The 26,779-nt window shown below is 43.5% G+C and overlaps 1 protein-coding gene across 1 annotated transcript in view; it reads left to right on the top strand.

Annotated features, from left to right (window-relative positions):
• The first annotated feature begins 653 nt into the window (after positions 1-653).
• Positions 654-26,779, top strand: part of KIF5C (kinesin family member 5C) — an 89,174-nt gene continuing 63,048 nt past the window's right edge. Inside the window, exon 1 of the mRNA XM_030488622.2 lies at positions 654-990. Within this exon, the coding sequence (XP_030344482.1) occupies positions 865-990 (126 nt within the window). The 5' untranslated portion in view covers positions 654-864. The remainder of the gene's footprint in view (positions 991-26,779) is intronic.

Below are 26,779 nucleotides of genomic sequence, written 5' to 3'. Positions count from 1 at the left end.
AGGAGGACAGCACTCCAATGTGTGGGAATTGGCTGCAGACATTGTTTTTCCCAGATGCTGATTCACCGACTGCATTGTGACAAACTGCTTGTAAATTTAATGAGGTCAAAGTGGCACCCAGCTATTGCTTCTGCTTTTCCTCACTGAAAATAAGGGTGATATAATGACATCCTGGAAATAGATATCCTTTAACCTAGTTATAGATCTTGCTGGTGTCAGAGGCAAATCTTGGGTCTCCACCCAGAAGGCAGCAGCATCTGGAGGCCTAACCCAGAGCCGAGGACTTACCCTTAACACTGGAGCAGATACAGCCAAGTGGAAAGGAGATACCTGTGCCCCGTTGTGCGTTTTTGTTTGTGACACACCCAGCGTCGAGCATGAGCGTAGTCCCTGCCTCAGATCAGAGAGGCATAACCTGCAGCTGATTACTACAAGCTACCACGGCCGAAGGGCTAGCCTGGCCGCTGCGGGGGCAGCTGGGGGCACGTCTGTGTGCTCGCTCCCTCGGTCGCTCCCTCCTTCGCGGCTGTGTGGTGGGGGAGCAGTTAAGGACCGTTAGAGCCGTTGGCGGCCACCACCTGCCGCGCGGACTACGCCTCCCGTCAGGCCTCGCGCGCGCTGCGGTGCGGCGGTGGAGCCCCGGGGGCGCTGAGGGGGGCGAGCGTGCCGCGCAGCCCGGCTCCGCGCAGCCGCGCCTGGGCGGGGGGGCGAGCCGGTGACCGCGGCCGCTGCCGGCGCTGAGCGGCTCCTGAGCGGCTCCTCGCCCCGCCCCGCCCCGCCCCGCCCGGTCGGCGGCAGCAGGGCGTCTGCGGCACCTGCCCGGCGGAGCGCTCGCTCCCTGCGGCCGGCGCCCGCCCCGCCGAGATGGCGGATCCCGCCGAGTGCAGCATCAAGGTGATGTGCCGGTTCCGGCCCCTTAACGAGGCGGAGATCCTCCGGGGGGACAAATTCATCCCTAAATTCAAGGGCGACGAGACCGTGGTTATCGGGGTGAGTCTGCCGCATCCTTCCCCCGCCTGCGCGGTGCCGTGACGGGACGAGCATCCCCCCTCCTCTCCGCAGCCCCGGAGCGAGCATCCTTCCCTGCGGTCATGCCGCCCGCAGGAGCCCCGCTCCCCCCCACTCCCGCCGCCGGCGGGCCCCGCGCCCATTGTTCCCGCGGCGGCGGAGCGAGCAAGGGGCGGCGGCGCTCCCGGGGTTCTTCCCCCTCCCCCCCCCCCCCCCCGTTCCCTCCCCGACACCGTGGTCAGGGGGTTCGGGCTCCCCCGGGGTGGCCGGTCGGACTCCGGGAGGGGTGGGGGTGCGCGGGGGCCGCCGCTGCCGGCGCTGATGTCATGCCGGTGACTGGGCATGCTCGCTGCGCTCCGCGGGGGCGGCCGCCCGCGCCTCCGCCGCGCCCCTGCGGCAGCCGCCGGGGGAAAGTTTCCCGGGGGCTGCGGCGGGATCCCCTGCGCCGGGGCCGAGCAGCACCCCCCGACCCGCGGACAAAGCCGGCCCCGGAACGCCGGGCAGCTCCGTGGGGCCGGGGATGCGCTGTGCCGACCCCGGGCGGGCGGGCGGGATGCGCTGGTGCCGGCCGGTCCCTGCAGAACAGCGGGGTTACGGTGTGAGCATCTTTAGGCGCGGTGACCCGCGCGAGGTGAAGTTTTTCCTTTTCGTTTGCAAATAAACGTTAGACATCAAGTCGGTACCCGCTTGCAGCGGCCGCCCCAAGCCTCCCGCTCCCCCGCGCTTTGCACGGGTAGGCTGTTCGCAATAGCAAAGGCTTTAAAATGAACAAAGCGTGCGGGTGCCAGGGCCCTCCGCGGCTCGGGATGCAGCTTCTCTGCCGAGCGGTTAACATGGCGCAGGGAAAGCGCCTTCGCTTGTCCTTCCTGGGTCTGAAGCTGTCCAAAGCGGGTATCTATGGATTCAGGAATTAGCCGGTGCTGGATTTGGTGGGTCCACATAGGCAGTACCAGCTTCTCGAACTTAAGCTATATTTTTTGTCTAACCAGCCCCTCTCTTTAGTCGTCTATTTTATATATTGGTCTACTGGGGTTAAACCAATACTGTGATCCGTACTGTAGAATGATAAAGAGATCCTACAACTAATTGATATTTCAAAGAATGAGCAAATTGCTTGTATGATTTGTTAAGGTTTGTATTAAAACCTTGAGTTGATTAGGAACTTTTTTCTTGCAAGTTGCAAAACAGTTGCAGAAAAACAAGGAAACAAATTGGTCAATTCTGGACATGAATGGCTGACTTGTTTTTCTTAATTTGTTTCTCTTAAATGTTTTCCCTCTGGCCAAATTAATTTTCTTTATTGGAAGGTTAAAGTCATAGCACCCACCACAGTCTGCTAACAACAGAATAATCAAATTGGTTATCAATCTCAATCAGCAGTGCAGGGCTGTCTTTGGTCAACAAATATTTGGAACTAAAGCTTAACTGTAGCACAGTCATATGGATGTTTAAGAAACAAATGTCAGCAAGTTCCCCTTCCTCCCTTAAATAAATAAACACTCAGACACATTAAAAGTAGATTAAATTACATGTACTGTAAATCCCTTAATAACATAATCTTTTAAAGAGAAGTAGAATTTAGAATCCTTTCCCACCTAAGTGAATGTACAAGTATGTAGTCTCTCTTTGTCTATAAAGTATCTGTTGTCTGGGAAAACAGTAACTATGATGCTTTGAAAAAGATATTTTTTATCTTGCAGATAGGAGAGATTCCTTTAGTAAAGATAAAAAGGAAAAGTAACAGCAACTGTCAATTTCTACCATGGAAGTTTAAAAACATAGTTAGAAACAAGAAAAAATGCATGTATTTATTTATATAAAAATAGATAAATATTTCTATGTGTATTCAATTCGGTAGCATCATTTTGGGGGTTATTTGTCATCTTGAAAATCTAGTCAAAAGCTTGGAGTATGCCTTTCCTATCCCTTCACAGGGCAAAATATAGGTCTTTTTTAGGTGTGTGTTTTAGTCATCTTAACGAGTGCAATATATCCTCAGATAGAGCTGCTTTCTTTCAAAGAGAAGCCATGCAGCTGGGGTTCCATGAGGATATTTGTAGTTTTGTAAGTGTAAATGAGCATGAAAATTTTTGCATATTCTTCAGGCTTTGGTGTAACTTGATCTACAGTGGATGCCACTGCAGTATGTCAGTAGAAAGTAGTACTGGTTGTTATTATTTACTGGTTTAGGGTGGCTGCTCAGCTCTAACAAATAATCCAACATCCAATAAATAATGCTTGGCAGAGGCAAGGAATTCCAATTCTAACTTCCTTCTAGAAAAGCAGGAATTTGGTCTTCAAAAGCTCTTGAAAACATTATCTGAAGCAAAAATAAACCAGGACCAAACACCTTTTTTGTTATTTTCCTACAGCATTTGAAAAACACTGCAATGCAGCTTTTATTTTTGTTCCATAATATATTGGAAAGAAAGGGGTTCTGTTAAAATTTAGAAAATCCAAACAAAATCATCACACAACCCCCCCCCGAGGAATTTTGTCATCCCGTAAGACAAAGAAAAATTAAATTATTTAAAGAAAATGTATCTTTTTTTTTTCCTGACTAGTAATCCTTCCCAACAAAAGTGCTTTCTTTCTGAACTTCCCACCATTATCTCCCATTATACTTTCCTAGGGCCTTGAGCAGATTTTTCCACAAAAATTAAAGAACATGACTTGATGATATTTCTTGAAAACAAACAGCAGTTAAGGAAGTTTAATAACTTAGGCTTGAGTTTCCCCAGGATCTTTCACACCCTGAATGAAGCTGTATTTCAGTGTTGCCCGTGTTGTGTGGTTTGGAGCTGTTTTTCAGGGAAGTCCTAGGGTGATGTCCAAACTCTGTTCAAACCAGTTAAAGCCCTTGAAGTTGTCATTTGACCCAATGGTCTTAGTTCTGGCTTCTTCCATCCATCTTCGTGAGCTTGCACATGCAACGCAGTGAAGTTAGAATGTCTTACCTTAAGTTTTCCTTTATTTAAAACAGAGAAAACCAACTGTATTTTGAATCTACTTTAAAATTTAGAGTATAAAACCTTTTAGATGTATCTCATCTTTAACCATGGCAGGAAAAGGCAACAGTGGTAAATCCAGTGCTTTCTTTTGCGGTTAGCTGCCTGACAGTCTCAACAGACTGCAGCTTCATTTTATGTTTCTGCTCCTCTGCAACCTCAAGGTGACTCCCTGATTGATTGTGTTGTCTGACATACCTAAAAATGTATTTTTCTATCTGGCTTGGTTCTTATGGTCTTGTTGGAGAGAATGGAGCTGTTTGCTGTAGTGAGCAACTGAGGCAGTCTTCTGGCATGTGGCTTCTTCATGTTTCTTCCTCTGAATGCTTTTATTCCTGAGCACCTGCAAAGGAAGGATGCAGAGAGGCTCAGCACCTGGTGGGATGCTCCCCGTGAGCATACTTTTCTGGTTTATGTTTATGGAAGAAAGGGCTTCCAGCCCTTTCCCCCTACCCTGTTGTAAAATATTTAGGAATTTAGTTGTGAAGGAGACAGTATTTTCACCTTTTTCTGTTAAGTCGAGAGTGACCACTTCCCTTTTAGTGCCAGGCTGATCTGAAACTGATTTTTCAGACAAGTATCTCCTGTTTAGAAAGGAGAACTTCTAAAACAAATCTTTCTAGCCAGCTCATAAACCGCATGTTAATATTACCAGAAATGGGATAAAAGACTCTCCATTCTGGTTGTCAGCTGCTTTTTGGGCTGCAGCATGAGGGCGTGTGTAAAGCCTAGCTTAGCAGGAACTGCTGAGTGCTGCAGTTCTCTGCTGTGTGCTCGGTGTCAGGCAGGCAGTGCAGAGCCTTCCTCAGCCCTGAACTGCTTGTGCTGGGGGCTTTAGCAGACCCCTCTGCCAGCTCTCCTGGCAAACTACCCCCAAGAAAACCAGAAGAGAGCTACAGAGTGAGCAGGAGGGTCCCTGAAGGTTCTGCTTGTCTCTCGTGGGGGGAGAATTCTGTTCTTCCACCCGTGAAACGTTCCACATACCGAACTATTGTGCCTAAAACCAAACAAAATCATCCCCTGATACTCTGCTACTCAGCAGTGGTCACTGCTGTTTTGCAGTGTCATATTCCATGAAATAAAGGAAAACAAAAATTGATGGCTGGTTCCTTTGCAGTGGGTGGGGCGGAATTTGAGCAGGGTTGTGTTGGTTTTTTGTTTGGTGGTTTGTTTTTTTTTAATACTTTCTGCTATCAGTACTGTTTGGAATGTCATATGGAGAGATTCTCACTTATTTCTATCCCTAGAATATTTGGATACCTGTGATTTCACGTATGCCAGTGAGGTCAGCAGTTTGTACTAATGAAAATAAGACATGTTCTTAAGTGCCTCCTGTACAGACATCTCTGTATGCTGTTAAGCAGTTGTTACTCTGTGGTTAAGACAGACCTAAACCCCTCTCCCAGGATAGTAGATAAATGACAAGTTTAAAAAAACCCACCAACTGTCCTGAGCTGTATGGGTTTTTTCATGGGGTTTGTACATTGTGCTTCTAACAAAAGCCCAGCATCCTCTCTACCTCAAAACACACAACAGTTCTGCTTATGAAGGATTTGTTCATGACCTATCTATGAACACCTTTTATAAAAAGCTCATACTGGTTTGATGTAGAATGTGAAGTGAGATGGGACTTCTGTCTTGGTATAAAACATGTCTGTGGATATGTAGCATGCCATTTTCCTAGCAGAACACTTAACGTGGGATGCTTCTCCTAACATCTTTGGTGTGTTTTCCAGCTCTGCTCAACATTCTTTTCCAGTGAAGACTGAACAAGTTTTGTATGAAAGATTTTATGAAGGACTGTTCTGAGATACATAGCTAAGCATGACATTTCTATTGAATTGATGGTATCTGAAGACAACAAGAGCTGACAAATACCTTTGTGGGAGCTGTTTCTATCAAAAGTGTTTGCTAATCTCCTATATCCTAAGATTTCCCCATACCCTGGCATAAGCTGTGAATGTCTCTAACCTGCTGCATTTTCCTGTTTTGTGGATGAGATGAACTGCTCTCTGCTGTGCTCGTTCCCTTGTGGCTTTGGGCTGTGTTGCTTTCAGGTCAGACTATTTCTAGAGAAGCAGCAGCACGAGACTGGCAGATCTGGCACTTGCCTTTTTTTTTAGGTGATTTCTCTTAGTAGCTTAAGCCAGGAGGTATCTTGGGAAGAAGTGGGAGCCTGTAGATCATAGCACGTTGCTGTTCATTTGGGAAAGAAAAAATACAAGATGATTCCACTGGGTCTGGATGGCTTTTCTGTGCCTTGCAAAATAAACTATTTCTTTTAGTGAAGAACTGGTGTGGTAGCCATTCAGGGAGCTGTTCATATGCTTGATAGTTAAGGAGAGTAGGTGTTTTCCTATGGCATACTGCTGTGCTTCATGCTTATTTTCAGGAGCTGGTGTAGAAGGTTAAATCATGGGACTGGCACAGTAGTTTTTTGGTTCTGTTTTTACAGTGTGTTTGCTAAAGAATGAAGCTGCTTTGGTTTTGATTATCAAGAAGTACAATATATTTATTTCCTGACACTGATACTCTCATACAGCACTGAAGCAAATGTAATGTATGATATTACTCTGCCATAATGTAAGTCAGTGGAAAAGATCTATCTTGGTAAGGGCTTGCAAAAAAGTCTCTGAGCTTCTCCAAACCTCAAAGATTCTCATCCTGCACCACCAGCCTTTGCATCTGTCTAGTCCCATAACCCATCCTGGGTTGGTGTGGGATGGGGAGGTAGCTTTCCTAAGGAAACACTGTGGGTTTGCATGGGGATTTGACTCATTCAAAGTTTGAAACATGGAGTATCCACACACGCATGGTGTGCCGGTGTTCAGAGAGTAGTGAGTGGCCTGCCTGAGCAATGCCCTCATGCCTGCCTGAGCCCTGCAGTGGGTGATGCTCTGGGGGTTCCCTGAGGCTGCACCACAGGTATGAGGATGAGCAGCAGCTGATTCGGGTCCCGAGGCTCTTGGCACCAAACCAGTTTTCTAAGGTGCTCCTGAGACAGAGATCCTTCCCTTTCAGTTAAGGTTCAAAGCAAAATCCGTGGCTTTTTAAACACTGCTTGGCATGTTCTTGCTAGATTTAAGCATAGATAGTGACATCTCTGGGGACAGTGTGGTTTGGGGGGGTTCTGTTTTGTTTCTTTTCAGAATCCTCTGCTGTTTCCCTTCTGGAAAGTATATTCTTTCAAGCTTGTCTGTAAGTGCTGAATTGCAAGAAAATTATTCAACACGGATCAATGCGTGCTTCTTGGATGAAGTTGTACTTGCACATGCTTTTCTGTTTTCTGAAAATGTGGTGAGAAATAAGGTGTGAAAATTGCTCCTGTTTATTGTTGATGGTGTTAGATGATTTACTCAAAATGCAAAATGTATTATTTTTTCACCAATGCAATTTGCCTTTTGTGTTTTCTCAGTGTTGAAGGCTTTTTTATCTTTCTAATCCCATTTGAATATATTTCTCTAAAAATATCTTCATCCTGCATACCTATTCTGTCAAAACCATGGATTCCTACTTAAAGCTTCAAAACTTAAAATATAGATGCTATATTTCAACATGTTAAACCACTGGAAAATGTAATCTTATGCCACTGGCAATGCTGCTTTTTCCTCTCATAGCTCCTGCAGGGTGCCTTTGGTATAGACCAGAAGGTTTAGACTGTTTGGCATCTGTACTAGCGTACCTTGCTCCAGCTTGTTGCAGCCTTTGTTTCCTTCCACTGAGATGCAGAAGCTAGTCACTGGTGTTTAGATTTGTTTTTGCAAATGGCTGTTCAGTCTGGTACAGCCAGATTTATCCGTATTTAGAGATGTCTGGGAGTACTTTTTTTCTCTGCATCGTTGGAAATGATTTCTCCTGAAGCTTCCTGCCCTAAATGAAGGCTTAACATGCAGTGAGGAAGCTGTTACGGAGGGATGTGTACTTACATGTCCACATATTGTTTCAGTGTTTCAAACTGTTCCAGAATAAAAGCTGTTACAAAAGGTAAAATAAAAGATGAGATGCCTCTTACAAGTCTTGAATATTAATATGCTTTTCTCTGTAGTAGTTTTTTGACGATTGGGGTGGGGAGGGGATGCTTCTGTAAAAACAGATACTTATGAGGAGACATTATTTGTTTTTTCTTGGCAGATTTAACTAGACTGCTTGACAATCTTATATTATCTTTCATGTCCTTCCTGTTATCATTAAAATTACTTGCCTTAGTATTTGTTTTCTTCCAAATCTAATTGTTCTGAAATGTCTAATGTGTCTCTGGCACTAAGGTACATTTCTAACTCTATAAGCAGCATATCAGAGCAGAGCTGCCACACCTGCAGATCTCACAACTGTGAGTTCTTAAAGGTGGGCTTTTTCTTCTGCTGAGCACAACATTAAATATCTTGTGTCATCTGTATTTGCCAGCTCTCTTGTTTGAAGATTTCAGTGTGCATAACCTGAGCTGTGTTGTAATACCATATGTGTAGGGAAAAGGGGAGTTGTGGACATGTGTTGAAAAGGGAGGAGTGGCAAAGAAGAAACATAAGGGGTGATCTGTCCTCTGCTTGTTGATTATAAACACACATAATCCAGTTTCCACCTATTAGCTTCTATGGCTTGGGACGGTCTGGTTGCTGACACATTCCTTGTTAAATTCTGGTTGGTTTAGTTGAATACAAAAGTGTATTTGGAATTTGGCACGAATGTTTTCATGAAAAGATCTCTTCTACACAAAGGGATTTATTTGTGGTTTGTTGTGTTGGGGTTTTTTTCCTTTTTTCTTAACATAGACAACAGTCCTGTGCACAGGATGTTTTGTGTCTGTTCTTATGGGTTCCTTTGAGCCTGACATGTTTTGTCTTACTGTGGCCCAACAAGACCAAAGACAATTACCTACCAACTGCCTTGAAACTCTTTATGCTTTCACTCTTCTGTTTGCTTTTGTGTTGCTGCAGCCTTTTAAAACTCAGAGATTATGCCAAGGTAAGACTCATTCTGAAAAGTTACTTACCAAGATACTCAGATGACTTAAAAAACCTGTATCTGCGTGGGAATGAGTCTTGGCTCAGAGTCTGCTCTCAATTCTCTGTATTGTTGAGAACCAGGATGCTGCAGGGTGTGGCAGCAGAGCTCTGCTTTGGCAGCGGGCAGAAAAATGAAGGGACGTTGAATTCAAGTCATTCGAGACAATAGGCTGGGTGTGCAGTAAGGGGTGATCTGTGCTTCAGCTGTCACTGCAGGTGTAGAAGCAGAAAAGTGATTTAGAGTTGCAAGTAGTTGCTTGATGCTTTTGACTTAACTGCAGTGTTGCCAATGTTTGTTTTTCCCGCTCCATTGGAATGTACATGTTGGATAATGGTACTTGTCTGTGTGATGGCTTTGTGAACTAGAAAAATAACTTTATTCAATTTCATTGGATTGGATTCATTGGTGTGTGAAAATATTGCATAGTTAAAAACTAACAAAACCAACACAACTGCAAAAAAAAAACCCCAACCCTCTTACCTCAAAATATCCAGAATGGGATCCCTCAGAATCTTAAAGATGTGGAGTCACAGGCATGGTATTTATGAGGGATTCCTGGTTTTATTCATTTACTGGAAAAAGTCAAGCCATGTCTATATATTTATGGCCTGTTTGGTTCTTGACTTTTTATGGGATGTCCTGGAAGTGCATGTGATTGCTATCAGATTTCCATAATAATATCAATAACTGGTCCCATGACAGCTTCAGAAAATGTATATTTTCAAATTATGTGATAGTCTAGTTGAAATCAAGAATGTTGGATTTTTTCCCCATGAGAAATAAGTATTCAGAGATAGGAACTTAAATATTTAATAGTAGTCCTCTTAGATGTCTTTGCTAAAAGGAATGCATTTTTTCATTGCTTCAGTCTCTGCTAAAAGAAATCTTACTGTGCTATCTAGTTATAATGATGGATAGGACACGCTCTTGGTTGGTGTAGGAGAATCTTTTGGGTCAAGGAGCACTAGGATTCTTGAAAAACTATGTTTGTTTTGAAGCTGTTGTTGAACACTTACGTTGCGTGAAGAGAATGAGACACTGAAACCCGCATTTTCTTGTATGTGAAATGTACCAAATGCTTGCAGTAAGTTTCGCTGTACCTCTGAACAAAATACTCCCAAATTTACTCAGGTATTGTTGCTGTGACACAGTCTTTTATATTTAATTGTCCTTGTGGCAGCCTGTGAGGTAAAGAGCACCTTTTATTTTGGGGGTGGGAATGTTGACTTTTAAAGTCACATTGGGAACCTACAGGGAAGTTGAGTCTCTGATACACAAGTGTCATTCTGACTGCTAAATTATTCTCCCACTTAGCAAAAGATGTGCAGGAGACTGTTATCTGAATCAGGGTAACTGGGTTAGTGAATATTTTTAGCAAAGCTGTTAACAGAAGTCAGATTTTCCTGCAGTTGTAATCTCTTTTTCTGACTGTATAGTTCTGCTGAACTGTTTGAATCTCTGTATTTAGGCCAACAGTGAGATGTGGATAATGCAGCAACTTTTCACAGAGCTTTGAGATTTTTATATTGTTCACTTAGTAGTAATCTGTTCCAAAAATCTATTAAGGACAGTAATCTGGCCCTTTTTTTTTTTTTTTTTTAATCCATTGCACTGTAGTACAAATAGCTGAGCGGCTGTACTTTCAGGTGCTAGAGCCTGGTGAGGGAAGCACAGAATGCAGTTGGAGGATGTATGTATTTATTTATGTATCTATATGTATATTGGACCAGCTCATACCACGCAGTGATGTTCCATCAAGAGGTGCTTGTGGTTACTTCAGCTGGATCAGGCGCAGCAAATGCATACACCTTGCCTTGCTCACCATGTACCTGCCAGAATTTGCTGATGTCTTGATCAATGCTGTGTGCCCTTTTAAAATGCAATGACTTCTCTGACCCTGGGAAGCCATGCTACTCCTCAGTTTTACTGCTGATACTCTTAGTAGCTGTTTCAGTTACACTGCAAACACAGTTGCCTGCACCCATACAGCTCTGTCTTCTCCAACTGCAGCAGTTAATTCCTCTTTAACAGCCCAACACTGATTTTTGTCACTATATAAATCATACAAATGCCACTACCAAAGAAATGCTACCTCCATGTCATATTCATCCTCTACTTCTCTCCCCTTTTATATTGCATTTTATTTTTTCCTCTCCCCTTTTATATTACCTTTCATTTTCCTCCTTTTTTTATACTACCTTTTTTCCCCTCTCCCCTTTTATATTGCATTTTGTTTGGTTTTCCCCTCTTAGAACATATCTGTATGCTTTTTTATTTTGTTACCATTTTCTGGGAAAACCATAAATACTCAGTGGGAGACGCTGCTATCGTTTGATAAACACATTGTCTTGATTATTTTTCATTTTATGGTATCTTTTACAATTTAACTTCAGAGCAGAGTAGTTCAATAATGCAAACAAATCTTAAAGCAAAGCTAATCTTGATATACAGAAGCACATGTTTCTTTATACTTTAGAAAAATATTTGTTTATATTGGTAATAGAGGAATTTTTCTGTCTGTTGCTTGCTTTATGTGCAGACCAGATTTTCTGAGTCTTATAAAATAAGCTTAGCCATAAACTTCAAACAAAACTGTTGCCAGCATAAACAATTTATTTTAATTGTACCATATGTGATCATTAAGCTGTAAAGTGCTGCGTAAGAGTTGCCTTCGCTCTTCCTATGTGGGAGGAAGGTAGGACTCTGCTGCTAAGAGCTGAAGGAAAATGGAAGCACCTAAGGTGGTTTCATACCTGGTGTGTTGTGTGAGCCAGTGGCAGAGCTGGGAAAAAGAATGAGAAACCCTGTATTTCAGTGCCTGGCTTGAGAAACACCTGACTCACCTGCAGAACTGCTCCCCTTTGGGGAAAAAAAAAGTATGCTGGCATGAGTCAGTGCTATCTCCATCATCTAATCACGATCTTTGAAGGTCTGCTTCTCTGAGATGGCTACAAATGTCTGTAAGCACAGGCAGTGCAGAACTGGCTGCCTCCATTGGAGCAGTGAGAACCACTGCCTTCAGCAGCCCTCCAGGCTGTTTGTCCTTTCAAGCTGCTGCAGGGGGAAGCCAGCACCAGTGCTGCCTGCAGTGCTTTTACAAGGCCGGCTATGTGCTAGCAGAGGTGCTTATAGATGCAGTTGTTTTCTAGAAGCAGCCTGAACTATTGCCCTGTTTTTTAAATATTTTTTTTAAATTCACTTTGTCAGAAATGGTCAATAGTATATCACTGCTGTGTTCTATGATACATACATATGCTACTTCAGCAAAGGCAGTACTATATGAATGTGTAATTTTAACCGAGCTGAGTACATCACTCGTCTGGCTTGATGCAACTCTCAATCTGTTGAGATTTGCATTTGGTCTGTTTTGAGTTCAGACTTCATGCTGGAATTGAACAAACCTGGATTTTACTTGCAAGTGACCTTAGGCTCATCAGCCTCTTGGTCCCCTGTTTATACAGTGGAAGTACTCTGCTTTTGTCTCACCTGTTATTGGGTTTGGTGGTTTAAATTTCAGAGTTTTTTCACTTTTGGTGCTATGGTAGCTGCCAGTACATACTTCAGTTTCATCTTGAGAAAGTCGTTTGGGACTCTCTAAAATGCAAGAAGCCTGAAAGCTGAAGCAGCAATAGTCTTGCTGGTAAATGTGGGAATTCAGAACAATTATTCTGTCCTGAAGAGAGGTACCTTCTGTCTTTAGCATTTGGGGAACATTGCTGTGTATCTGTCCCACTTTTCTAAAGAGCCAATGATAACTGTATTAATGTATTTCTTCCACACGCAATGGATGAAATGTGTGAATGCAGTCATAGCAGGCGTGCAGGACAAACCCTAGAGCCCTGCTGCTCCTCTGGCTTGTGAGCAACAGCAGCGGGAGCTCCTGCTGGGAGCCATGTAGGGGTAGGAATGGCAGTGCTGTCCTTCTGGTACACCTCTGATCCTATGCTGTTTGTTTTGGGGTTTTTTTTGCCATCATCTAAGCGGAGCACTGCTAATAAAGATGCCTTGTTGCCCCGGAAGCATGCAGTAGGCAGTGTTCAGCCTCTACGTAAACTGCTGCGAAGGGAAAGAGGGCAGCTCCTCTTTGCTGCCAGCGCACTCTTGGCATGTCTGGGAGAAGTTACCCCTCCTCTTGAGAGGATACGGGGGAGAAGGAGCAGGTGGAGAGGAGACTGTGTTCATGTGCCAGTGATCCCCAGTGGTGAGCTGGTTTGTGTAACAGGAACTGCTTACTTTTTAATTTTCATGGTTGTTATTATTAAAACCTGCCATTCGGGAGTGGCATGGGTTTCAGAGACTTTGGGATCTAAGAGTAGTAAATTTGATAAATATCAAATATGGGGAAGACAAGAGACCCCTGTGGCTTCAGGACTGTGGGGTTTTGTTTTTTGTTTGGGTGTTTTGGGTTTTGTTTTTTGTTTTGTTTTGTTTGTTCGGGGTTTTTTTTTGGAAATAATGGCAAGTGATGAGAGTAGCTGGAGGTTGAAGTCCATCAGCAGAATGGCTTGTGACTTAACAGGAAGAACAACTGCTTATGCTGATGGAAATAAAAGGTCTTAATGATTGTTTGCACCCTCCTTATCCTCATTTTCTGCTAGTTGACAGTCCTGTATCTTGCAGGTCTTGGCTGTTTCTTCTAGAGAGAAATAGGAATACGAGTCATGATTTACAGACAAGACAGGTACTGTGTTTTTATGATTATCATTTTATAGGTCATGGTCCTTTCGTTGTCTTCCTTGTTACAGTGGGTCAAGAAACAGCACAAGGGCTTTGACACGTATAGAAGCATTTAACAGGATTACTTTTTGTGCCTCCTGAACATGTAAGGGAACGGAGTTTGGCAGGCCAGACTGTACTCTGCTTTGAAGATTTGGGAAATGCAGGAGGAATATGTGAGGATTTCTGTATCTGATAATAGAATTACTGTCAGATAATTCCAGTCAGTGCTCTGGGTTTCTAGGTAATTTAGCAGAAAGTGGGGCTGGTCTGCTGATCTCATTGCTGTGCTGTAAGAAGAGATGTGCTGTATATGTAAACTGTAATGCATTTCTAGCTGTAGGGCCGTCACAGGAATGAGTTATGAGCCAGAAAATCTTTCTTGCGCTTAACCAAAAATTACCAAGGAAGGTCCAAGCAGTGCATTACAAAAAGAAATTCTGCAGCTCTCTGTTCTTAGAAAGTTCACAGGAGGGTATTTGGTTGTGTATGCCTGTGTGTGTTTTAACCAGCTCAGTAATACCACCTTTATGCATACTATTTGTGTAACTGGTCGAGCTGTATTCTGTGTAGTAAACACAGCCAGAACCCCTTTGCCAGCTGTCTGGGAAAGCACAACTTGTCACCACAAATTTCTCAGTATGGGTTAAGTTGGCATAGACATTCTTCCTACCAAATGCAAAGTCGTTTGGAACCAGTTCTTGAATTTTGAATGAGTTTTAAACAATTCTGAATTTCTTGATGATTGACTTAACTTAATCCTTCACTGATAAATTGTCAGAAGTGCAAAAATGGAACTAATGCTAGTTTGTAAGGTGATGCAATATTTTATTTTATTTTTTTTCCTCTCTACTTGTCTAATTACCTAATGTGAATTTTATGAACTAGAGGTACAAATAAGAAAACCTATACTGGAAGAGGATTGTTGAGTATTACCAGATCAAGCACTGCAGTATCATGACCCTACTCCCACAAATGTATGGATTTTACAAATAGCATTGGGATCTCTGTTTAACGGTTTCCAAGTGAAGCTTTCCTAGCCCCCACTACATCAGAGGCAGAATCCTTAGCTTTTTAATATTATTAAAAACTATTATTTTTTGTGTAGTTACGTGGCTCCAAATGCTTTAGCTTGAAGAAAACTGGATGATTGATGCAAAATTGTGAGTTTTGGACATACCAAGTAAAACTGAGAGTTCTGCTTCCTTCCCCTGCAGATAATGAGATGAGATATGTAAGGAAATCAGTGCAACAAGCCGAGAAACAGAAGCCTGTTGGTTACAAGGTTATGGATGGGACTGAGCATGTTCCTCTTTATACATCCATCTTTATGGATGGCAGGAACTGGTGTTCTTGCAGACTAGAGCTGAGGCTCCAAGTGTCCAGGCTTGGGTTTGCCCAGTGTGCGTGGCTTTGGTCCTCCCAGATGGAAGTTGCCTCCTCTCTCCTCCACCCCTACTTCTCTGAAATTGGGTGAAATAGCAGGGAGAGAAGAAGCTGAGCAAACTGAGTTAAGAATCAGAAGAACAGGTAAAAGAACTCAATGGAAGTGTTACCAGAGTGAAAGGAGGTCAGTGATGTTGTAGTGGGACTCAAACCCTGTATGAAATACTATAGTTCCTGTGCATTCTTCCCTGGAAGATCTAATCTTGCTCTGTGTTCTTATTAAATAAGCCTTTAGATGTGCATTTCATGTCTGAAGCACTGACCTCACGGTAATGGGTCTGCCCCAGGTGCCGCAGAATCTGTAGTACCAGAACAAAGAGAAATGGCGGATGCGCAGAAGCTCATCAAAATGGCCGCACTCGTGCATGGGGCTTCTATTCTGTGAATGCTGTTCTCCATCCATGTTTGAAGAGGTTTGTTGCCAGGAGCAACTTGTCTGCATTACTCAGTGACAGGGTAATTGCTCTGCCTGCCTCAACATCTGAGCTCCCGTGAAGGCTCTTCCATGCTCAAATTGTAGCTGTTACTATAGTCATTGAGATGCACAGATGAATATTTCCAATATACAACACGAGTCTAGGCTACGAGCTGTCAAGCTACAAAATAGAATATAATGCTGGGACAGCTGTGCATCAAATATCTGTATAGATAAAACCAGATACAGACTGCAATGTTTGCTGCCCTTTCAGATCTTGAGTATCACTTTCCAATGGAAAAGGTAGAGGAAGTACAGAAGTAGTGGTGCTGTCATTCTTCATTAATTCTCTGACATGTTTTCAGTGCATATGGTTTTAATTACATTGCATGAAAGGAGGCTGGTGCAGTGGTAATGTTTCTGTTATATTGTAGGCTTTTAAAATCCTGCTACACCTGCAGGTCAGTAAACAGTCAAGCTCCCAGCACTACTGGTACTTTTATGTCAGTTTGTAAATGAGGAAGCAGGTCTAAATTGTTCTTACTAGTCTGCTAGTGAATCAGGAAGACACTCAACCAGCAAGGTATCAATGGGTGAGGGTTATTTTCTGATGTCTGGGAGTACAGTTACTCCATTAGATTACGGATGCTGGTATCATCCTCTCACCTGTCTTGGACATTACTAGTCTGGGCTTTTGAACACTTGGGGTCTTTCAGTTCTTGAGGGCAGAAGAAAATAATCTACACGTACCAGTGTTGCTGTCGGTCCTACAGTTAGCTATAACGGGATAAGATCAGTTCAGCCCTGTTTGGTGGAGCATATCCCTGGTGGAGGACCATGTTCCCATGCCACCATGCAGAAGGCATTTTGGCTCTGCTCATGTCAGCGTGAAGAGATTCAGTTTGGGGAACAGACATTTGCACAGAATTGCTGCATACACTGGCTGTTAGGGTCTGGGCTCGCTGCTGTGGTGATTGCAGGACAGTTTTGAGATCCTTCAGGAACTCCTCCTTCAGGATTAAGTTGCACAATAAATTAGTGGCTGTGGATTAATCCCTGGGAGGCTGAATATAGCCCAGCTGCAAATGTGACAGTCTATGATTGTGAAATGCTTTCTCTTCAGAACAAATACTGTACAATGCAGGCGGTGGGGTGCAAGCATCTCACTTGTTTCTTTTTGCTAATATATACCCAGCCTGATGGGATACTCCATGACCAGTGGTGTAGTTTGTTCTCTGATCCCCTTCAACCCTTGGTTTTGCAGAGCATGCTGAAAAGAAAGCTGCTCTATGGACCAGTAATGCTCTCTCATTTCATTTTGACCTCTCCTGACCTGAGGTGGATTTGAATCTACAACTGACAGTGCTCAGTATCCTATTACTAATCTCCTGAGCCACCCAGTCGCCCCATAAATCTGTAAGTGATATGTTTAACAAAGTGAAGATTAACACAACACTGCCACAGCAGAATTAAGATGTCTTGAACTGGGGGCTGGTTTATGTTGCACTTCTCTTCTGTAGGTGGAACTAAAGGTTGGCATCTTACTTGTGACTAAAACTTACTTCATCTTACAACATTTTACTTCACCAAAACCGCTTTGTTTCATGTTTAGAAATATCCACACAGCTTTTTTGCTTTTTGTTGGATTATTAGAAACACTGCTGATAAGCAGAGATGCTGCCTCATGCATAACTTATTCCCATGGCCCCCCACCCATGAGGAGGCATTGTCTGACTCCTCTTCTGTTATTGCTTGAGGATAGATTTTACTACATTATTTTTCTGGCTATGAAATTTTTATTAAAAGATCATAGTGTTCTTTACGAAAAAAGCAGTAGTTTAAAACCAGGTTTGAAGTACTGCATTTTTACAAAATAGACAAGTAATACATTGTTCTCTTTTTGTTCTTAACTGCTACTAAAATCACAAGACTTCTAGTTAGAGGAGTTTCAGGCTTCTGTGATTATGGAATCTTTCTTTCAAATATCTCAAATATTCAAAGAATATTTTCCCATCCTTTCTAAACTGTTAGCTTGCATGGTTTTATATACAAAAGAAATTATGAAATTCTCTTATCCTGTTTATATAAGAGAGTAGGGTAGGTTAGCTGAAATGCTGGAGCCTGGTAAAACCGGAGAAATTTTGGATAGTTTTGAGTCTGGCTTACCTTCAGAGCTCTTTTTCTTCTAGAGAGAAGGTGGAAGCTATCAAAAGCAGGTTATACAAGGACCCTGTGCACTGATTGTGGCTTAGAGTATTATGTAGTAAATATTCTCACGAGATTTCTGTTTACTTAAGAACCTCTGATGTTCAGAGGATCTTTATCTGAAAGGCAAGTGACAGCATTTTAAAGTTGAATTTAATTAATCTTGTCTGTGCTTTTTTTGCTGAAGTAAAATGAGTAGATTATGAAGGTAGCTTTCAATAGGCCTGAAAAGTTCTATTAAATTAGAGTATATTAAATTAAACCAGTAGTTATTTGTTACACGTAATACAGTGGAACAGGCTCCTGAAAGCAAGAGGGGTGGTGCTGGGAATGTTGTTTTCCTGTTTCCCCTAGGACTGTAGAGTAGCCTATGTCTAATTCCTTGCTCCAATGGTTTTATACTTTTGATAAATTGGAGAGGTCTGCAGAACTTACAATCACATATCTACTTAAAACTTAGTTTTGTAAGAAAAGATGGAAGAAGCAATTTTGTGAAAGAAACACAAGTGTGAAAAAATTATCTTAATTTCTTAATGTGGAGTGAAGGACTCAGGAAAGGGTCTTAGGCTAGTGCTGTACAGAGCACCAAATGACATTAGTTTTTTCCATGATCATTAACATAGCTTCATCTTCTCAGAGATTAAATTTAACTGCAGGAGGATAACACTACTCTCCAAATACCCGGGTTTGTGCTGTTGCATAAGCAGTTAAGTAATCGAGACCCAAATCTGCAAGCCACCACATGGCATGCAGGGTGCTGGTGGGCTGGGAGGATGCGTGGAAGGAGTACCAAAGGATGCGCAGACTAAGCGCTGCCAGTAACGCAGCATTCACGTGCAGGGCTTGGTGCTGCCAAGTGTTCAGTCACTGACCAGGCAGCGCCCCTGCTGAGGCTGCCTGCACCCATCTGCCTGCAGAGCGATGAGGATGGCGAGGAGGTGGAGGAGGCTGTGTCCTGGGGCCTTTCTACCTCCCTCTCCCGTTACTGAGCCATGCGACACAGGGGAGTCCTGGAAGTGGAAAAGTGAGTTTGTTGCCCTCAAGTAAGAAGAGGTCCTGTTTTTCATGGTGCTGATGGGTGCTCCCAGCTGGGCTGCAGCCTCTAGCAGTGATTTGAACACCTGAGCTTCAGGTGCACCAGGATGCTGCTTCCCCAGCTTTTTGCCCCAGCCTTGTTCCTAGATTCGAGGAGTCTGTCAGCCTGCAGTTTATCATCCGATGGCTGGGATGGGGGCTGGGAGACAGTTTGCACTGCTTATTATTTTTGTGACTAGCTCTATATGGATAATGTCCCATCTGACAGGCTGAAAAGTGCCAGTGAAGGGTTAGAGCTTTTGCGGGGTCCGTGAGATGTTAGGTCCATCTCATCCTCCAGACAGTGGTGATTAGCTTGCACCAATGCAAGTAAATAATAATGGACAGTTATGACTCTGAGTATTGCTTTGTCAGAAGTATAAAAATACATCGCTAATGAGTATTATTTAGTAGTTGGCTTTGAATTGGGAGATCTTTGTACTTAAAATTCATATAAAGTTTCTTAAAGAGTGTATTTGCCAGGTCGTGCATCTAGGTGGAAAAGCTTTAAAATAATTTCTAAGGTTTGGTTTGCAGATCTATGCCAAAATAAAGCAATGCTTTCTGAACAGGATTTGTTGCAAGGAATTAAAGGTTCTTTCTGCAGGGAGTGAAAGCTAAAAGTGGATCACTGGCCATGAGCCTAATTCCATCAGCTCCACAGAAATATTCATAAGGTAGATCAATAATTAAGCCCGCTATGCAAAAGTAGTGTTGAGTTCGACTCAAATTGCTCTGCCATGCCTGTTCATACATGACTGCATGTTTTAATTTGTTCTCCAACTGAGTTTTAGGGGTATTACCAAGATTTAAGAATTTCTTTTGGACAACTTGTTTGAACTAGTTATTCTGAATAAATTTCCTGAATATTTTTATCCTAAGTATGCTGAATTCTCATCCACTAGGTGACATGTTACTGCCCCAATGTTTTTAAAGGACAAGCTAGCACAGAGAATGGATAGGATGGCAGTAGCATTTACTTAGTATGACTGAATAAAGGGAAAATGTAATAACTAAATTTAACTGTGTTGCTGGCATGCATTTATTTTCTCCCTCTGTCTTGAATCATGTTTTCAATTCTCACTAGATATAGATGGCTTCAGGAGAATGGGATAGATCTTGTTTACTTCTTGTGCTTTACCAGCACAATAGTAACAACCTTGTTGTTGCAGAATCTCTGTAACTTGAGGGAAAAGAAGTCGTTCTAACAAGTTCTGTCTAATTCCAGGGGGAATTTTCAGGGCCAGCTATTTATCTCACTTGCAAATGGAGCAAGTTTGATGCAGCATTCAGTGAATTTGGCCTCTAAATTTTCAAAGGGAGCAAAGACTTTAATTTTGACTCCTATAGGCTAGAGGGAAGAAATGTGGTTTATGTCACCTTCTGAGGAAGAAACTCAGTGCTGCGTGAGGGACGTGCCTTGACTGAAAAATTGCTGCTGGTAACAGTTTGCTTTCTGCTCTTTGAAAAATTCTGTCTTCCAGGCCTGCAATTATATATTTTACTTATAAAACCTTTCCTACAAGAGCACTTATGGTAGTGAAAACTGGCTGGGAAATAATTTCACATTAATTAAGCTCCTATGTATCACACAATTCTATTGCCTGTATGCTTATCCTTTGTATGTACTAGCAGTGGCATCTTGTATGTTATGTTAAACCCACTTGTGAATCATTCATTCCAACTGCATCAAGAAAAATCTTTGACTTGAATAGAGAGCTAGAATAATAATAATGACAGAGTTTCGGCAGAGTCATGGTTTGCTGAACGATTCATCTGATAAACTGAGCCATATGATTTGGCACTGTGATTTTGGTCAGGAAGACCAAAAGTCTTCCTGAGCTATTGGCTGATGATTGCATGACTGATGCACCCCTTTTACAGGAGCAAAGGGGATGCCTTTATTTGACCAAGTTGTGGAGAAAATAACATTCCTGCCTTCTGAGGGGACAGAGGACTAAGATGAATGAGGGGTAACCTGTGTACACAATCCATCTGCCTGTTTCAGCTGAGTGCCCTAGCTATTGGCTGTGAGGAATTGCTGAATCCGTCAGCCTGTCAGAGGCTGAGCCCCTTTCCAGATCTCATCACACATAGATCAGCTGGCAGCACGGACACATGGACCTTGTGGGACATGGCTGGACAAGCAGCCTGCTTACATGGCTGGTGCTTTTGACCCTTCATCCCATGTTTGTTGCCCGCCAAATCACCTGCATTCCTCCCTTTCCTTGCCTTTGTCCTTCTCTAATCGTCCCCTAACTCTTGTGCAATCCTGAAATATTCTTCCCCTACATCCCATTATGTGTGCTGTACACCTAAGCACTCTGACAGGGATCCTGAGGGTTGTCTTGACAGCTTTCACACCTGTACTATGGGGCAGATGCTCTCCAGGGACAGCCTTGGCAGGAGCCCTGTCAGGGTACCTCTTCCTGGAGTCTGCTATTTGGGTCCCCTGCGTGCCTCTGTGCTTCTGCGCTCCTTGGGACCTGTGGAGGTGAGCCTCGGATGGACTGATGGATGTTTTTCTGTCTTTTAAAAACTAATGTGTGGCCTCTTCTTGAGTCTCTTTCAAAACGATGTCCCCCTCAAGGATGTACTTGCATGGTATTTTCCAGGCAAGTATGAACGAGCTTCACTTCCACCATCAGCAGAGATTGTGTGTTTGGCGTCAGAACCGCACTAGGCATATTCACAACCGCCAGTTGTCACATAACTTGCACACGGCTGTTGTCTGCTCAAGCAGAACAAACTTGCATCTGCCCTGTGACAAATCTGGATGGTATCTCTAATTCCAGGGCTATAATTCCTTATCAGATATATTTCAAGACTGTATTTCAAGACTGTAATTCCTTATCAAGACTCATGTCTCCTTACAGCCCCCCTCCTCCAAAACAGAAACTCAGCATTTTGTATGCTCTCTTCTTCCTTTCTACTTCAGCAGTTACATATCTGAGCTACATGCTAGCTGTTGGAAATTCTGTTCTAAGCTATCTTACCTTGCCCATGGGTTTTATAAGGCACTTTGGGAATGGACCTTGGACTGTGGATTCTGCCAGAGAGCTCAGCTGCCTGAAAGTCAGGTGTCATCTTGCTTAGCATCATAACATGCAGATGCACTGTTGGAGTCAACCCTGAATGTCTGCCTGAAGATCACAGGGAATTAATCATGAAATTGCATTAAGGCTCCTAATTCTTAGCATGCAGCTCTAAGCACTGAGCACTTCTCATTTCCTGTCTATGAGGAATTTAGGAGACTTAAGGTTTTATTTATTTAAATTTTTAAACAGGAAATATATTTTGTTATCTTTAATTGAGACTACATTAGCTTCTAGTGATAGTGCTGCTCTTTGGTATTGCTTGTAAAATGACAGTTTTGGTAGCACATGCATGGTTAAGATCCTTTTTGTGCTTCTGAGATCCTCAGTGGTTTTGTTTTTGTGGGTGGTGGGTTTTTTTGTTTTGTTTTTTTTTTAATGCGAAGCCTGTAAACTCAGTAAGAAACTCTAAACATTAAGCTGGTGAAATAATAATTGGCAATACATATGAATAGCATTCTTTGTGCTATCGAAGGGCCAGAACAGAATCTATCTTGCTGTCAATACAACTTCAGCAGGAACTGCAGCAGGAGCACTTATCCTAGCCATTATGCAGCAGTGGCATAAGTTAATGGAACAGATTGTCAGGGGGCCTGTAGGAAGTAATCACATAGGAAGGAAGATGTGATTTATGTATGAGAGAGAATACATTGCACATAATGAGAAAGTTTGAAAAATAATGTATGGAGGAGGTACACAGATAAAACAGCATCAACTCAGAAAATAACACTTTATTTCTAGCTGCTTATTGCTTTCTTGAATAAGGTCTAATATGGCTGAAATCTTTCTTATTTTGGTATTTAATTCAAGCTGAGTTACATCTAGAAAAAACCCCAAACAGTTGCTATTTCTGAAGATGACAGTAGGGGGAAAAGTACTGCTTGGGATCATGATAAAAATAAGGTGACGTTCATGCTTGCTTACCCTCCCTCTCTGGTTTGGAGCAAAACCTTTGGATCTGCCAGCATGTTGCCTTTGTAGGATGGGTATGGCTTTTGTTACCTTTGAGGAAACTCTGTCAAAAATTAAAAGCTTATAACAATGACACTCTCCAAAACAAAAGAAATCCAAACCTGTAGTTTGCTCCAGAGAAAAATCTTCTGCCTTAACAGTATCTCAGCAGCTGAATTGCCATAGCTTTCCTTCAGGCTGGGCACCTTAGAATCATACAATCATAGAATGGTCAGGGTTGAAAAGGACCTTAACATCATCTAGTTCCAACCCTCCTGCCATGGGCAGGGGCACCTCACGCTAGACCATGTCGTTGAAGGCTCTGTCCGACCTGGCCTTGAACACTGCCAGGGATGGAGCATTCACAGCTTCCTTGGGCAACCTGTTCCAGTGCCTCACCATTCTCACAGTGAAAAACTTCTTCCTTATATCTAACCTAAACTTCCCCTGTTAAAGTTTAAAACCATTACCCTTGTCCTATCACTACAGTCCCTGATGAAGAGTTCCTCTCCAGCATCCTTGTAGGCCCCCTTCTATGAGGTCTCCACACAGCTTTTCTTCTTCAGGCTCAACAATCCCAACTCTCTCAGCCTGTCTTCATACGGGAGGTGCTCCAGCCGCCTTATCATCCTCGTGGCCCTCCTCTGGACTCGCTCCAACAGCTCAATGTCCTTTTTATGTTGAGGACACCAGAACTGTACGCAGTACTCCGAGTGAGGTCTCACGAGAGCAGAGTAGAGGGGCAGGATCACCTCCTTCGACCTGCTGGTCACGCTTCTTTTGATGCAGCCCAGGATACGGTTGGCTTTCTGGGCTGCAAGCGCACGCTGAAGCCGGCTCATGTTAAGCTTCTCATCGACCAACACCCCCAAGTCCTTCTCCACAGGGCTGCTCTGAATCTCTTCTCCACCCAACCTGTAGCAGTGCCTGGGATTGCCCCGACTCAGGTGTAGGACCTTGCACTTCGCATTGTTGAACTTCATGAGGTTGTCATCGGCCCACCTCTTATGCATGTCAAGGTCCCTGTGGATGGCATCCCTTCCCTCCAGCATATCAACTAAACCACACAGCTTGGTGTCGTCAGCAAACTTGCTGAGGGCGCACTCAATCCCACTGTCCATGTTGCTGACAAAGATGTTCAACAGAATCGGTCCCAACACTGACCCGAGGGACACCACTTGTAACTGGTCTCCAGTTGGACATTGAGCCACTGACCACAACTCTTTATGTGCGGCCACCCAGCCAATTCTTTACCCACTGAGTGGTCCATCTATCAAATTGATGTCTCTCCAGTTTAGAGACAAGGATGTCATGCGGGACAGTGTCAAACACTTTGCACAAGTCCAGGCAGATGACGTCAACTGCTCTGCCCCTGTCCATCAGTTCCGTAGCCCCATCATAGAAGGCCACCAGATTGGTCAGGCAGGATTTCCGCTTAGTGAAGCCATGTTGGCTGTCACCAACCACCTCGTTGTTTTTCATGTGCCTTAGCATGCTTTCCAGGAGAAACTGCTCCAAGATCCTGCCAGGCACAGAGGTGAGGCTGACTGGTCTGTAGTTCCCCGGGTCTTCTGTTTTTCCCTTCTTGAAAATGGGGTTTATATTTCCCTTTTTCCAGTTGTCAGGAACTTCACCTGACTGCCCTGATTTTTCAAATATGATGGACAGTGGCTTAGCAACTTCATTCGCCAGCTCCTTCAGGACCCGTGGATGGATTTCATCAGGTCCTATGGACTTGTGCACACTCAAGTTCTTAAGATGATCTCAAACCTGATCCTCTCCTACAGTGGGCCTAAGGTCTTCATTCTCACAGTCCCTGCATCTGCCTTCCAAGATTTGAGCAGCGTGGCTAGAGCACTTGCCGGTGGAGACTGAGGCAAAGAATTAATTGAGAACCTCAATGACTCTTCTCCCTGTCTAAGGTGTTGAGGTCTTCTCTAGCTCCTGTAAGCTGAGGGTGAGCTCTTGTGGGGCACATGCAGAGTGGGTCTGTGGGCTGCCCAGCTGGGATATCGAAGGGACGAGGGACAGCTCAGTGGGAGAGGTGGTGAAGGTCACAGCCTGCCAGCAGGAGCCTGGAGATGGCGGTGAGAACTCCAAGGAGAGCTGGTGGGACAGAAGAGTCAGAAAGCTGAACAAGGTGAATAGGGTGACATGGGTGATGCCTAACATTTCTCCAACATCAGAGGCCCAAGCAGGTGAACAGAGAAAGAGGGAGGAGGATGAGGAGTCTAAGGAGCGGGGAGTGCAGCTGGTGGGGAGAAGAGGGTTAAGCAGGATTGAGAGGATTTAGGGCAGAGGAGAAGCAGTGATAGAGCAAAAGAAATATGCATTTGCAAACTGAGGGTAGAAGAGAGTCTGTGCTCACTCATACTCTCCTTTGCAAAAAAGATCATGAGCCTCAAGTTGTCTTTATCTAAGATCAATGCAGAGATGAAGCACAAAAAAAATCTCCCCCAAAACCCGTAAGAGCTTCTTGGATAATGGGGCGCTCTCATTTCGTGTAGTTGATGACAGATGCTTTGTGATCCTTCACATTTATTCATTTTCTTCGGTTATCAGTGATGAGTGTTCCAGTCTTTTAGCTTCCCAGAACAAAAATCTGGAGGAGATTGGACCTACATAGCACATGTGCGACTTGCTGTTTAACATTGGTAGCTTTTCAGTCTGGCAGATAAATAACAGTTGCAGCCAGTGCTTATTTCAGCTGCATGAAGCACAATTACGATGGGATTGTTTTTTGTGGCTTTCTGACATGATAGTTGTTGAGGACTCAGTAGAGCTGGATTGATTGCACAGAGCAATGTCCGCCTCGAGTGCTGTTTGCCATGGTAGGATGGTGTGCTGGCATCTCTGCTACTCTCTCACACTGCTTAGCTAATAAGTCTCAACTCGGGCATGAAGGAAATAAATGGGATAAGTGGATGGCAAAGGTTGGGTGTCTGTGTATTTTTTGGCCTCTTGCATTAGGGCTTATTTTCTATTGCTTCGAATAAGCAAAATGAGGGTAAGAGGTAAAAGGTCCATATGAGAAATTGCTTCGGAATAATTATAATAACTGCCCATGGAAAACTGTGGAGAGACAGAGTTTGGGGCAGGTGCCATCTGGGTGCTCCCAGTAGTCCCACCATTCTCCTGGGGGCTGAAGCTGTTGCGGATGAAAACTGGGGTCTGGGCTGCATTGGTCATGTCTGTCCGAGTCATCTATTTGGGCTTGTGTCTTACCAAGCAAGGTGCTTGGGTGGTCCAGTGCCACCCCATGCCAGCACACAACCATGAATTATTTACTAAATGATTTATAAATTGGTTTCATATCCTTGAGATCTGAAATTCTGGGACGAAGCATGAAGAATACACATTGCAGGCAAACATCTTTCTGTCTTGTTTCCCCTGTGGCTGTTAAGTATCCAAGTTTAAGGAGCAGGCAAGCGTAAGCTTATGATCTGCTTGAAATAAAATCACAATGTGACAAAAATGGTTAATTGAGCACAGCACTTGAACAGCTGGCTGCAAATGGCAGGAATGGCACATCGACTCATCAGAACAAGACTCCTACTTTGGGTATCCAGCTACCTCGCAAGTTAGCTTTGAAGCCCTTGTCATGTTCTCAGAGCAGGTGCCACATCTTCAAAGGGAAATATTACAGGCTTTGATGAAAGATGAGAAAGATGTTACACATCTGCTTAGTGTAACTGTAAATAAAGGAATTGTATTTTAAATGTACATGTTTTGCTTGGTTTTGAGTTGTAAGGAGCTGAACTGCTGTCTTAAGAATTGATTTGCCTTTTGAGTGCCATGCAAACCTATTTTTAGGATTGCTAATATGTGTTTCTCTTGTAACCTATCATACTTGCTAC

The sequence above is a fragment of the Strigops habroptila genome, chromosome 5 (assembly GCF_004027225.2).
Source record: "Strigops habroptila isolate Jane chromosome 5, bStrHab1.2.pri, whole genome shotgun sequence".
Lineage (NCBI taxonomy): Eukaryota > Metazoa > Chordata > Aves > Psittaciformes > Psittacidae > Strigops > Strigops habroptila.
Note: the sequence above shows the minus strand (reverse complement) of the source record. Positions and strands in the feature narration are given on the sequence as shown.